At 41.1% G+C, this 12,463-nt stretch overlaps 1 protein-coding gene across 1 annotated transcript in view; it reads left to right on the top strand.

The window, feature by feature from the left end:
* Positions 1–253: 253 nt before the first annotated feature.
* LOC115334488 (phospholipid-transporting ATPase VA-like) overlaps positions 254–12,463 on the top strand; it is a 65,566-nt gene continuing 53,356 nt past the window's right edge. Inside the window, 2 exon segments of the mRNA XM_029998648.2 lie at positions 254–258; positions 700–763. Coding sequence (XP_029854508.1) covers positions 254–258; positions 700–763 — 69 coding nt within the window.

The raw sequence follows: 12,463 nt of genomic DNA, 5'->3' as shown, positions 1-12,463 counted from the left end.
AAGTCGCTTAAGCAAGCACAAATTAAAATACAATGGAGTCTTAACTCCAGCCTTTACTCAAGGCATCAACTCACACCCTTTTATTGAGACTTTGGACCTATAAATCCAAAGCCTCAACATTTAAACTTAATTTTCATACATAATTGACTACTACAACTACAGCATTGAATCATTATACAGGCTAAGATGCACACACAAATTGTAACTATTATAATAACAAACAAATTCTTTAGCCATGTTCAATTTGGTAGCCATGAGGTAAGTTTATGCCATAACTCTTCAAATCCCCAGGACGTATCTTCCTTTGTAACTTGATGCAAAGCTTTTGTTTGTTCCTAAATTTCTGCTAAATTTGTAAAAGTTCTGCCACTTTGACTCACATACATACAGCAGCTTGTATTGTGCAAACACCTCCTATGAAGTCAGTCGTAAGTCAAGAGCCATTCGGTTTTGCAACACTACCTGGGATAAACGAGATACTTCAATTTGTAGTGCCTGTATAGCATCAATGGTTCTGTTTTCAATGTTTTCTATCGCAGCTGATATATTTACAATTGCCTTCTCCAATTCACTAACTCCAATTCAAGGGAGGAACCATCTGACAAAACTATGGAATCCTGAGGAACAATCTGCAATGGGATTATGAACTCTCCTGGTTCGTTTGAGAAAGGTTTTCACCCATCTGCTCTGTTTATGTAGTTTGTCAGTTATTGTCATATTGGAACTACGGCTCCCAATGTACATGCTCCTCTCCAACCTAATGGTAACACTTTCCAGGCTCGGTTCCCGCACAACCAGGACCATCCTGTCCCATTAGGGACTGGTAAACCAGTGTAATTCATTTCTGTAAAGGTTTTTACTGTTGAAGTAAGATTAAGACTAGTGGTTTAATTACATTTTGGGTACATTCCCATGAAAGCACCTCTATTTTCATCTTGTATGCACGGGAAGGACATACTGGGTATTATTAATGTGGTTACATTTAACACTGGAAATTTACCCGGTGGGTCCTTTTTCCAAATGCCGGGTTCAGTGCAATTAATCCAGGAAGGAAGGGGAACACCAGCTAAAGGTACTCTGCTTTCTGAATGTCCTGGTATTTGAGTACGAACCCAGCAATCATTCTTATGTAGTATCTGAGTGATATTTTGTGCTAGAATGAGGTGTAGATTTTGGTTCCAATTTGGTATTTGCCAAACTTGGCTCATCACTACCATATTCGCTACAAACAAAACATAAAATTCAGTCATAACGTTCCCAATTTCAGCTTAAGGGGAGACTTTTGTTCCACTGTCCATGAGGTGGGAGCCCTTTCAGTCCTGGAGTAATGAATCCATGGCCCTTTTCCCTGGACCTTGACAGCTGTGTAAGTTGTCAAGAGTACTTGGAATGGTCCTTTCCACTTTTCAGTTAGCGGCTCTGAAATCCATGACTTGATGTAGACCCAGTTGCCAGGTTGAAATGGATGGGCTAGTGTATTCAGTTCCAAAGGCCTGCTTGTTGTCACATACTTTTGCAATTCCTGTAAAGTCTTTCCCAAAGACATTAAGTAATTATTTGATACAATTATTATTTTTGAAATTTTTTTTCCGAAACTGAAGATTTTAGCAAAACAAGTCTTCTGTAAGAAGACTTGTGTTTGTCAGTGCAAAATGCAAGCTCGTCACACCCTGTGAAGACCTTTGTCTGAGGTCATGCCTTGAACATTCAGTAGATTTCTTTGATGAGTGTTGAATCGTTCCAAAAAGCTCTACACCTATATTGTTGTATCTTTTTTGGATAGTACCACGTTCAGAGATGACTTGTGTAGAAGCCGTGGACATGTCTATTTAAAGAGGAAGCAACTACCGTCTCTCTAACAGAGAAACAAACATACAGAAGCTGCGTGCAGAACAGCCTGGTGCAGAGCAGGACCCAAGTCAGTGCTGTGGCAAACTCTTATGCGAGCTAGAAGTCCTAAAGAAAGGCTGAAAACAATTTTTCACTCTATTATTTTACCATGGCATTTAGTCATCAGTCTCACACTGGGAGATATGGGGAAATAAAAAACTCAAGAATGAGGGTTCACTTCCTCCTTGGTCAGCTTTAAGCAAGGTAATCTCTTTCTAGTTTCCATTGTGCAGGTGTCCAGGCTGCAAGTTTGACTGTCGAGAGAGCTTCATTAGAGGGACAAAGAATTTGAATAACTGTAAGAGAAAATTTTGGTTATCTTAATCTAAACGTGGGGGCGGGGAGGTGGGAAGGGGCAGAGAAGGGGTCCAGTTCTGAAGAGTGCTGAGTACTTGACTTTTGCCATTGGCTTTGGCTGTTTGGTTTTGTGTTTAAATATAGGTTAAAGGGGCTAAATTGATGAATCTAAGTTTGCATGTCTTGGCTGTGAAGGACCTCCCATCCCTAGGGTAATCCTTCCAGCACCGGTGGAACAGTGGTACATCCATGTAAGGAAATGTATTATGCTAGTGCCTGTGGTGTGTCTGACCTCTAGACAGGCAGGACATTTCATTCTCTGTATCAATAGTCCAGCATCTTTCCGTTGTGCTGTTTCTCTGAAAAAGCATTAGAAAACAAGAGAGCATTTCAGGTCCGTAGAGAAAATAAAATGCTATACTGCTTTCCTGTTACAGAGAAGTAAACATTTACATTTAAAGCAAGTTAAGAAGGGATTTTCCAATTATTTTTTTTTTCTTTTTTTTTTTGTCATGACTTTTCTGATCTCCTAGCCTAATTCAGTTTTACTGAACAAAAGTTTATTTCTGGAACTGTTTATTCCTTAGCCATACATTGGCCTGTCAGCTGGGAACAGGAAATATCTAGAATATCTGTTCTCAGAAATGAGATTTTGTAATACAATGCTGAGAACTTCTGATTTCAGGGCCAGGATTTCTGAGCTGGAAACACATCATGCTACACTTGTCTCTGATACCATAACCCCAGTTGGCAGTATCACTGGTTAGGAAAGGATGGAAGGGACTTCTTTTCCAGAGTGGGAGGGTTCACAGTATTAAGCCACGTGTAACCCCAGCTGTGATGGTATGGTCTCACTTTCCTTTGGAAGCACTGAGGTAGAGAAGGGGTCTGCTTTTCTGCCAGAGAACACAGAGCATCAGAATGAGGAACTCCTGTATTTATCTCAGCATCCAGGATGTGAACCCTCATCCCACTTCTCTTTTCTCCACCTGCCCCCCTCCAAGTCTTTTACACATTTTAGTACTGATAAGGAAGGCCATGGAAGCCAGTAGAAATTTGCATTAAAATGTTACTTACATGGGAAGTTGCTGGCTGTATGTCTCAAAACTGTTATTTCAATAAACTCATGAAAATTTCCATTCATTGGTTATACTCGGGTTCATACTTTCAAGTTCTGCTATGACTCTGTGATGGTCAGACACTTTACATATGTGTATGTGCTTGTGAGAGAGAAAGCTATGATTGTCCTGTAGGTACGTGTCTGGAGAAGATACTGTTATCCACACAGAACTATAGCCCTTATACTTCCATTTGGTTTTGAATTAAAAACATCAGCAGTCCATGGAGGTTTATAGACAACAGTGCTAATACACTAATTCAGCTTTCTTAATGACAAATGGGCTGGTTTACATCAAAGCAGGAAACACTTAGCCTTTTGGCTTCTAAGAGAAAGAGAAAGTCTAACATACAGCATGGTTAGAAAGCACATATAGTTTGTCATAAGCATTTACCAGCCTCTACTTAACTTTTCCAAGCTTGCTTGCTCATTATATTTTTGGCCTGACTTGATTAAATACCAGATTCAAAACCATGCCCCAGATGGCTAAGTATTCTCATATACCTGTATAGCAATGTGGCCTGCATGGCTGAGATCACAGGGATCTGACTTACAGGCTGCTGCAGTATTACAGGAGGGGATAAAAATGACTTTGTACTGCTATTAACTACATGGAGGTGGGTCATGTCAGCTATTAAGAAACAAAAAGCGATGGAGTATCTCCTGGTGCTCCACCAGAAGCTGTTTCAGCTGTCTTTGATTAAAGTAGATAACTGATAATGACATGGAAGAAAAATTACACAAACTGTTTCATTAAATGATGTTCTCCCTGTTGGTCTTATTGCTGACATTTGTTCTCATTGGTTGCACTTCCACATCTCATATTTATTGAATGCTTATAATAATGAATATTTGCATAAGAATCATATAATCATAGAATAGAATGGAAGGGAACCTTTAAAGACCATCTAATCCAACACCCCTGCCATAGGCAGGGACACCTTTCATTAGATCAGGGTGTTGAAAGCCCCATCCAACCTGACTTTGAACACTTCAGTGATGGGGCATCGACAACTTTCTGGGCAACCTGTTCAAGTGTCTTACCACCCTCATAGTAAAAAATTAGTCCTTATATCCAATCTAAATCTACTCTCTTTCAGTTTAAGACTGTTGCCCCTTGTCCTGTCAGTGCAGGCCTTGGTAAAAAGTCCCTCTCCAGGTTTCCTGTAGGCCCCCTTTAGGTACTGGAAGGCTGCTAGAAGGTCTTCCCGGAGCCTTCTCTTCTCCAGGCTGAACCCCAACTCTCTCAACCTTTCTTCACAGGAGAGGTGTTCCAGCCCTCGGATCATTTTCATGACCCTCCTCTGGACCCATTCTGACCAAGTCCATATCTTTCTTATACCAGGGACCCCAGGGTTGGATGCAGTACTCCAGGTGGGGTCTTGCGAGAGCAGAGTAGAGGGGGAGAATCACCTCCCTCGATCTACTGGCCATGGTTCTTTTGATACAGCCCAGGATACGGTTGGCTGTCTGGGCTGCAAGGGCACATTGCGGGCACGTATCCAATTTTTCATCCACCAGTATCCCCAAGTCCTGCTCCACGGGGCTGCTCTCAATCCATTCATCCCCCCAGTCTGTATTGATACTGGGGATTGCCCCGACCCAAGTACAGGACCTTGCACTTGGGCTTGTTGAACTTCATGAAGTTCACATAGGTCCATTCCTCAAGACTGTCTCAGGGTCCCCCTGGATGGCATCCCTTCCCTCAAGTGTATCAGCTGCACCACTCAGTTTGGTGTCATCTGCAAACTTGCTGAGGGTGCGCTCAATCCCACTGTCTACATCACTCATGAATAGTACTGGTCCCAGTACAGACCCTTGAGGGACACCACTCATTACTGTTTTCCACTTGGACATCAAACCATTGACTGTAACTCTTTGGACATGGCCATCCAGCCAATTCCTTATCCATCTAACAGTCCATCCACCAAACCCATATCTCCCTGATTTAGCGGCAAGAATGTTGTGGAGGAACGTATCAAAGGCCTTGCAGAAATTCCAAGTAGATGACATCTGCCCAAGAGGATGATAAAGCTGGTGAGGGAAGCCTGCACAAGAGTAGTAGACTCTGCTGTTCTGTGTCCTGATTCAACAGGTCATATTCGTGTATGTTTTAATTCTTCACTTACCTGAACAAAGCATACAGATTACTGAAGACAAGACTATGCAGGAACTTTGTAACCATTGTGCATGCCTGAAACTTGAGGCTGGCTAGAGCATGGAACAGGGAAGCACACTTCAATCCCTACCTCAGCGATACGTGTTCGTCCCCCTCAGCCCATTTCCCAGCTCTGCTGTCCAGTTTTGGAAGTGGCAAGGCCATCGTGAATTTCTTTTCATAAGATCTATGCAATCATCTGGTGTCTGAAAAAAATCACCCTTGAATTCCTTGAGTTTTTGAAAAGATGTTTTTCACTTTGCCACCAGAGTCTTTAGCCTGCTGATTGAAAAGGAACTTTTTCAGTAAAATAGGTAGTAGATGAGAATCAACAGACCTGAGAGCGAAGCTCTTAGCCAAAGTGTTCTGCAGCCATCGCAACTTCCCCCATGCACCATGCACGCCAACCACAGCCCTGCTGACCTCAGACTGACTGTTAATGTTCACAGCTGCCCCTCCGCCCTCTCCACAAAGCTATGAGGGAAGAACAGAAACAGCTGGGCTTAAGCGGAGAAGGTGCAGACAAATGCCGCGTTTGCCTTAGAAGCCTTAGTAGGGCAGGCACGTGATGGTGAATGTTGATTCAAGATACAATTCCAAGTGAAGACGGTGTGCGAGTATCCAGCTCGGGGAGTTTTTACTTGGTTATATAGCCTTCTCACGCTGGAGATGCATGTGGAAAGGCTGACAAACCTGTGATCGTGCTGATATGAATGCTGCCCAGTAGTATTTGGAATAAAAGGTGCCTTTTCGTTAGGACTGCTGCTCTCCCTCTGTGCTCTCCTGCAGCTGGCAGTGGCTGGAGTCTCTCAGTTCCTTGGGTGGTTGCTGTATGTTACAAGTTTCCCTCACATCCTAGAAATGTTTCTTAAATGTAATGTAATGCCTTGCAAGGTAAAGCTGCTTTTATCCAGATTCCCCATCTTCACATTGAGGTGGGCTCATCAAGCTTTGCTGTGTTTTACTGCGTCCTAAGACTACAGCTGCTACCGTTAGGTTTTACCGTTCATAAGGAAAACCCTTCATTACCAGCCACTCTCTCTCCTGTCAGGACTCTGATGTTCTGGTTTGTGTCCGTGGGATGGTGTAAGAGAGGTGCTTGGCGTTTCCCTTTTCTCGTTGAAGGGTCTTAGGTCTTCCCATTCCCATTTCTTCTGGCAGAACTTCATCCCACAAGAAGTCAGACTGGCCAGCAGCCCGGACTAGAGCAGGAGTAGGCCAAGGTATATTCGGAAGCTGACTTGAGCTGTTGTGCTACCAAATTAAAATGACTGTGCAATGCTACTGCCACTAATCAAGTGAAGTTTTCTTCCAGCAGTTACAAAATGCAGCAGAAAGACTGCTAGAAATCTTTCCAGAAAGGGGAAAGCACTGGAGAGTGGGGAGGGTTACATCTTACCGCATGTCTGTGTGCATGAAGCCAAAAGCCTCTGGAGGAGCAGTGCGGGTTGTATGCAGAGTTTTGTGAGGCCTTGAGAGGCTTGGTTTGTGGTTTAGTTAAAGCACTGAGCCAATGCTGAGGTTGGTTCTTACAGAATATGAACCCCTTCATTTATTTCAGTGGCTGACTTTTGGAACAGGCAGATACCACTTTTTTAATTGCGCGGGTCTGGGTCCATATTTCAGCCTTGACATACTCTGTTCCCTTACCACTCTCCAGCGCTACTATAGTCCATGAACGAATTCACTCACAGCACTGTAATTTTCAGTGCTTTGCTAAGGATGGCCATCATCCCAAGGGACATTAGAACTTGCATATGTGTATTTTCAGCGTTGCTAACATTTTTTTTTTTTTTTTTGTATTTTTCTCCCATGATTGACTAACAGCAGTTTCTTCAGCTGGCTGTCATAGAATTAGTGAGGTCTTCCTAGGCGTTGCAAGCAACACATTTCTTTTCCTGCAGGCTGGATATTGCGCTGTTCCCTCATATTATTTTCTACAAAGGGGAAAACTTTTACTTAGGTCAGCCAGAGGAAGATCAGCCCCCTAACATGTATTTGGCTTGTTCAGCTGTTCCAGTGTTCCTGAATACTGAACATCTCTGTTCCATTTAAACAAACAGTACTGAAAAAAATCCAATTATAGTAGTAGTAGTCAGTGTGGAAAACAAAGCTATTAAACTCTGATGTATGGCTGGATCTGTTTAGTTCCTAAATAGCATAGATCAAACTGTTTCTTCCTTTACTTGTGAATTAGTAGCACAGATAAATTCTGCCAGAGAGACTAATGCAGTTTAGACATTAAAACATTTCACTCTTTTCATATACAAACAGTCTGCATGCTTTGGATACATAAAATCGATATGCAATTCCAGTTGCACATTAATAAAAGGTCAGTTTCATTTTCTATGGTAAATGCAGGGTACTGCTATATAAAGCAATAATGGGATGGACCAATGCATTAGGAGGATGCGTTCTTATTGCACTTAAAAGCTTTTAAACTGGAAAGCTATTTTTCTGGCTGAGGCAGGGTTTTGTCTATTAAATATTTCCTTGGAGTTGTCCCCATGACTCCAGTTCTCCCTTTTTGTTTCCTCCAGACATACATGCCAAAACAAATCCCAGAGCCTTCATCCAGCAATTGTACGGCAGGGAGAAATCTGGATAAGATTCCCAGCACAGCCAGTGAACACAATGCGATAAGTGGGTAACTGTCACTGTCACCTAAGGGCAGCCTGGGATACTCATGCTGTCCTATTGGAAGGAAGGACTGAACATGAAACTCAGGTTTCTGCAGCAGTAAAGTAGGACAGATGAATAAATGAAAACATGTTAATAACTATGCATTATTAATATCACTAGCAGGCCATTAAATCACCCATACGACACGCATTTAATGAAGGGGAATGTGTTGTTTGAACACTGTAATTGTCAGACTAACTCATCTGGCAGAGCAGCATGCTTTGCTTTCTGAGCTATGACAGTTTTGTGAGGTTGCCAGCAGAGTCAAAAAGGTTGGCATTTCACTGTAGAGATTCAGAATGATCTTACAGCTGAAGCTCCAAAGTCATGTTGGAGAGAGCTAAATGCAGTCTTCTTTTTTTTGACAGATCTCTATAGTTCCTTCATCCCTCTACCTGTTGGTTTCCAACTCTGTAGAAGCATTGTAACATTTTTTTCCCCTCAACACTTTGCCTTTTTAGGATATAAGTTTTTCAGATGGTGATACATCAATCGTCACCTGAGAGATAAGGGACAGTGGTTTATTTTGAGGAAAATTTTGAAGACAACACCTTTCCATTATGTTTTCTTCTCCTGTGTAACGTTTGTGCTTCCCCCAGAAGCACAGCCCAATTACTGCAGACTTAAGTTATTGTTTTAAATTGAACTCTTTATCAGGTTTAATAGGTAGAGCATTGTTAAAGCCTATTCACAAAACCCTTTACATCTGCAATTTAACTTTAATTTGAAATTCACCTTTGAAGGAATCAATATTTAGCAGGGTTTTGCAATCTGACTAAGTCTGCTTACATAAGGAAAATAAGCCTTCCCATTGCTGCATTTAGAGTAAGAATGAGTTTCCTTAAGTTTTAAGAAATTGGAAGAAGTAGGATTTATGGATAGGATGTTAAACATTTTCCTGGCAAGAAGACTCCTGAAGAAATGAAATACATTCTGTGGAATCGCTGAGTACATAAAATACCTAATATAAGTATCACTGTGTGTCATTTGATAAGTTTCAAGCTTTCAGAAATACCTATGAGTTCCTAAAAAGTCAGCAGTTTTTTCAGAGGAAGGCAGTGAACTAAGGCTATTTTGGCAGAATGGAAATGTGAAGTCAGGTATTTGAGGAAAGTCAGTTTCTTATGATTGAATTAAATCCCTCCTTTTTTTTCTCTTGTTTTTTTTTTCTTTTTTTCATTTTGTTATGACATGATATGGCAGAAGAGTGAAGCAAGAAGTAGTTTTCACTCCTCCGATGTTTCTTGTGTATCATTTCATACATGCAGAAACCTTCAAGACCTGTTTCTAATATTATATTGGTAAGAAAGAATTCTTACTGCTAGAGTGAAGTGGATAACATTTAGTCACTGAAGGCTTCTGAATGCAGGGTGTGAGCAACCCCGATGTGAGGATGTACCTGAATGTTTCTATGCATTCATGGTTGACAAAGTGATGTATTTCTTTATTTCTGTATTTCCGAAACTCTCAAACCATATGGGAAGAAATGACTGAAACAGAGGTTTCACATCTTTTAAGACCTTGTTATGACTTACCCACTGAAAAAGAACCGTGTTGTGCCATGGTGGTCACAGCAACAGGTTCCTGGTGTCTTGATAGGCCAGGCAGCACTGGATAAGGCATGCCACCAGTTTTACCTTCTCATCCCCTGTGTGCAGGTCTGTGGTCATTCAGTTTTTCAGGCAGTGCTTACCAACCATCCAACCATTCCCTACATTCTCCAGAGCAAAGGCAACGAGATAAATTTTGTGGTTTTACTCTCTGAAGTAACTTGCATCCTATTGCCAGAGTGCGGACAGTACAACTTGGGAGCCCTGTTGCAGAGTGGCACTGCTGTGATACCATGATGGTGATGTGAAATTCAAACCCAACAGGAAGAACGGCATCCATCTGAAAGACCAGCAGAGAACCAAATTGGCGCCCGTATGGATGATGCTTATATCCATGCTTACTGTGTCAAAAAAGCGGGGGCAAGACCTAACATTAGGAAAAGAATGAAAGTCCTAAACTTTTAGAGCCTGCAAGTGCTAAGATAGTGTGAATAGCATGGGCAGAGGGGTTTACACTAGTCCCATTTGCTCAAGACAAAGGGAAACAAGGATTCAGTTCTATTTTCAGCCTCATGGAAGCAAATCTGCATTTCTTGACTGCTAAATATCATCCATATCTCATACTGTTGCTCTTTCACTGTTTCAAAGAGAATTCAAGATTGATTGGCCTGAAGGGAGAGAAGCACAAGTGGTAATATGATTGTGTGCAGCCTTAGAGTGTTAATGCAGGAGTAAAAACTTTTGAGTTATGGTTGCTGTTTCTTTTTATCTGTTAAAATAATTGAATGTGCTTGACTTTGCTTAGACTTTGACATATGTGGTGCTCATGTTGACTTTTTTCAAAGTCAGCACTCACTGAAACTAGTAGAATAATTTCTGGCCCTTCTCTTAGATTTCTTGTTTCTCCAAGTGACCTTCAAGTATCCTTTCAAGCACGGTTTTTCTGTAACGTCTCTTACAATGACCAGTCTGTGCTCCAAATTAGGCACTACGTCGTAGCAAGACATCTGCCTTAAGCATAAGCAAGGTATTTTGCAGGTAAATGTACACTGTAGCAAAAGGAGAACAGGTTGTTTAACAGGAATATTTGACTGACATGAACAGAATTTAGTCCTGGCCTTTGCCATCCAACAGTTTTGTGAAATACTCTGGGGAACTTATTTGCAATCAGTGAATCTCTCCCAGGTTTGTATCAACCAGAAGGTCATTTGTTAAAGTTAGTGGTGCACAAGGCACAAGTTTGGGACACATGCAGAGGTACCTTGTAAACAAATATGACACATAACTTTCAGAAAATTAAAAAAAATGCCTCCAGCTGCTTTTTGTGAGTGACCTGGCCTTGTTGGTGTGCACTGGGAGACCATGAGAGCACCAAATAAGTCAAGTTTTCAGGGAAATTAGGCACTGGAAAGCCTAACAGAGATTGCAGTCTGTCTAGGCATGGAGCTTTCAATCCCTCTTGAGGCTGGGACGGCTTTAATGCCCAGCAGTTCTGTAAGGGGAAAGTAAGACACTGAAAATCAGGCACATCAGATAACTGCTGCACAAAGGTCTGGGTAAGTGCTATTTTTGACTATATTTTGATCTTGTTTTCTGTGTCTTAACAGTGATGCAGAAATTCACTGTAAGAGAAAAATTAAAGGTAGTGGTGGAGAATTTAATTTTTTCATGGACTTTCACCCAGAAAACAGCACAAATCATGATTTATGCACTGTAAAAACAACACTTTGGGCTTGAACATCTATTTAGCCGCAGCTAAACATGTTACATGAGACCATCATCACAGTTCATGTTTCATTTGCTGCGGAAGTGTAGGTATCAGCATAAAAAGGAACAAAACTTTGATCATTGTGAAATCTTATGTTAACTTTGTGCTTCTTTATAACCACTGAAAGCAGTTACACGCAGGCAGTGTTTAACGTATTTGTTCATTCATTTACCAAAAGGCATCTTCACATCAAAACGGTGTCATCAGCTGTAATATACAGTGTATATCTACCCTTCCATTTTACAGGAAAGAGATGGAGTTATTTGATTTATTAATAAACCAAAGAGCTTTTGCCATAAATCACAATTCAGCAGCTTCATTTCCTTACGTAAACTACTATTCTAATTGGATTTTCTCTCCTCCCAGATATTATCTGGTTAAAGACCATAATCACATATTTCAAGTTAATTGTAACAGAACACAAATACACAGACGGTTAGCTTCAACAATAAAGGACTTTTAGTTCCAAAACTGAGTCATAAATGAAAAGAATCCAAAAAACGAAGGAGGGAGAAAGACTATGTTGCATGGTAGTGATGGGGAGGTTGGGTAGGTTTAGTCCTCTCTTATTTGACAAGATCTTTCTTTTTTGTGAAGACTTTAGCTCTAGATTTTAAGTAGATTTTTTCTTAATTGTAAAGTCGCTGGCTTTGCTGGCAGGCTTTCTTAGCAGAAAAGGGATTCAGTCTGCAAACTTCGAATTGCTCTAGAAGTTGATGTGTCCGTACTGCACTGAAACCATGCTCTCTCTGCTGAGTTCAGCAGCCATAGAAAACCTGCATTTGATTACAATGGGTTTTATTATTAGGTGTCTCTAGGGTTCCCTCAGGGGCATTCATCAAAGATGTTAAGATTTCTTTCTTTTCTTTTTTTAAGACCACTGAATGAAAATTTGTGCTAAATTAACTGTATTATATATAGTATGTTATAATAAAAAGACAAGTAATGTTTCCCATTCCAGTCTTTTCCCTCCAATTTACAAATGCAATTTAAGCTACAGT

This window comes from Aquila chrysaetos, chromosome 23 (assembly GCF_900496995.4).
Source record: "Aquila chrysaetos chrysaetos chromosome 23, bAquChr1.4, whole genome shotgun sequence".
NCBI classification, from domain to species: domain Eukaryota; kingdom Metazoa; phylum Chordata; class Aves; order Accipitriformes; family Accipitridae; genus Aquila; species Aquila chrysaetos.
The sequence above is the reverse complement of the archived record's forward strand: the minus strand, read 5'-3'. Positions and strand labels throughout refer to the sequence as shown.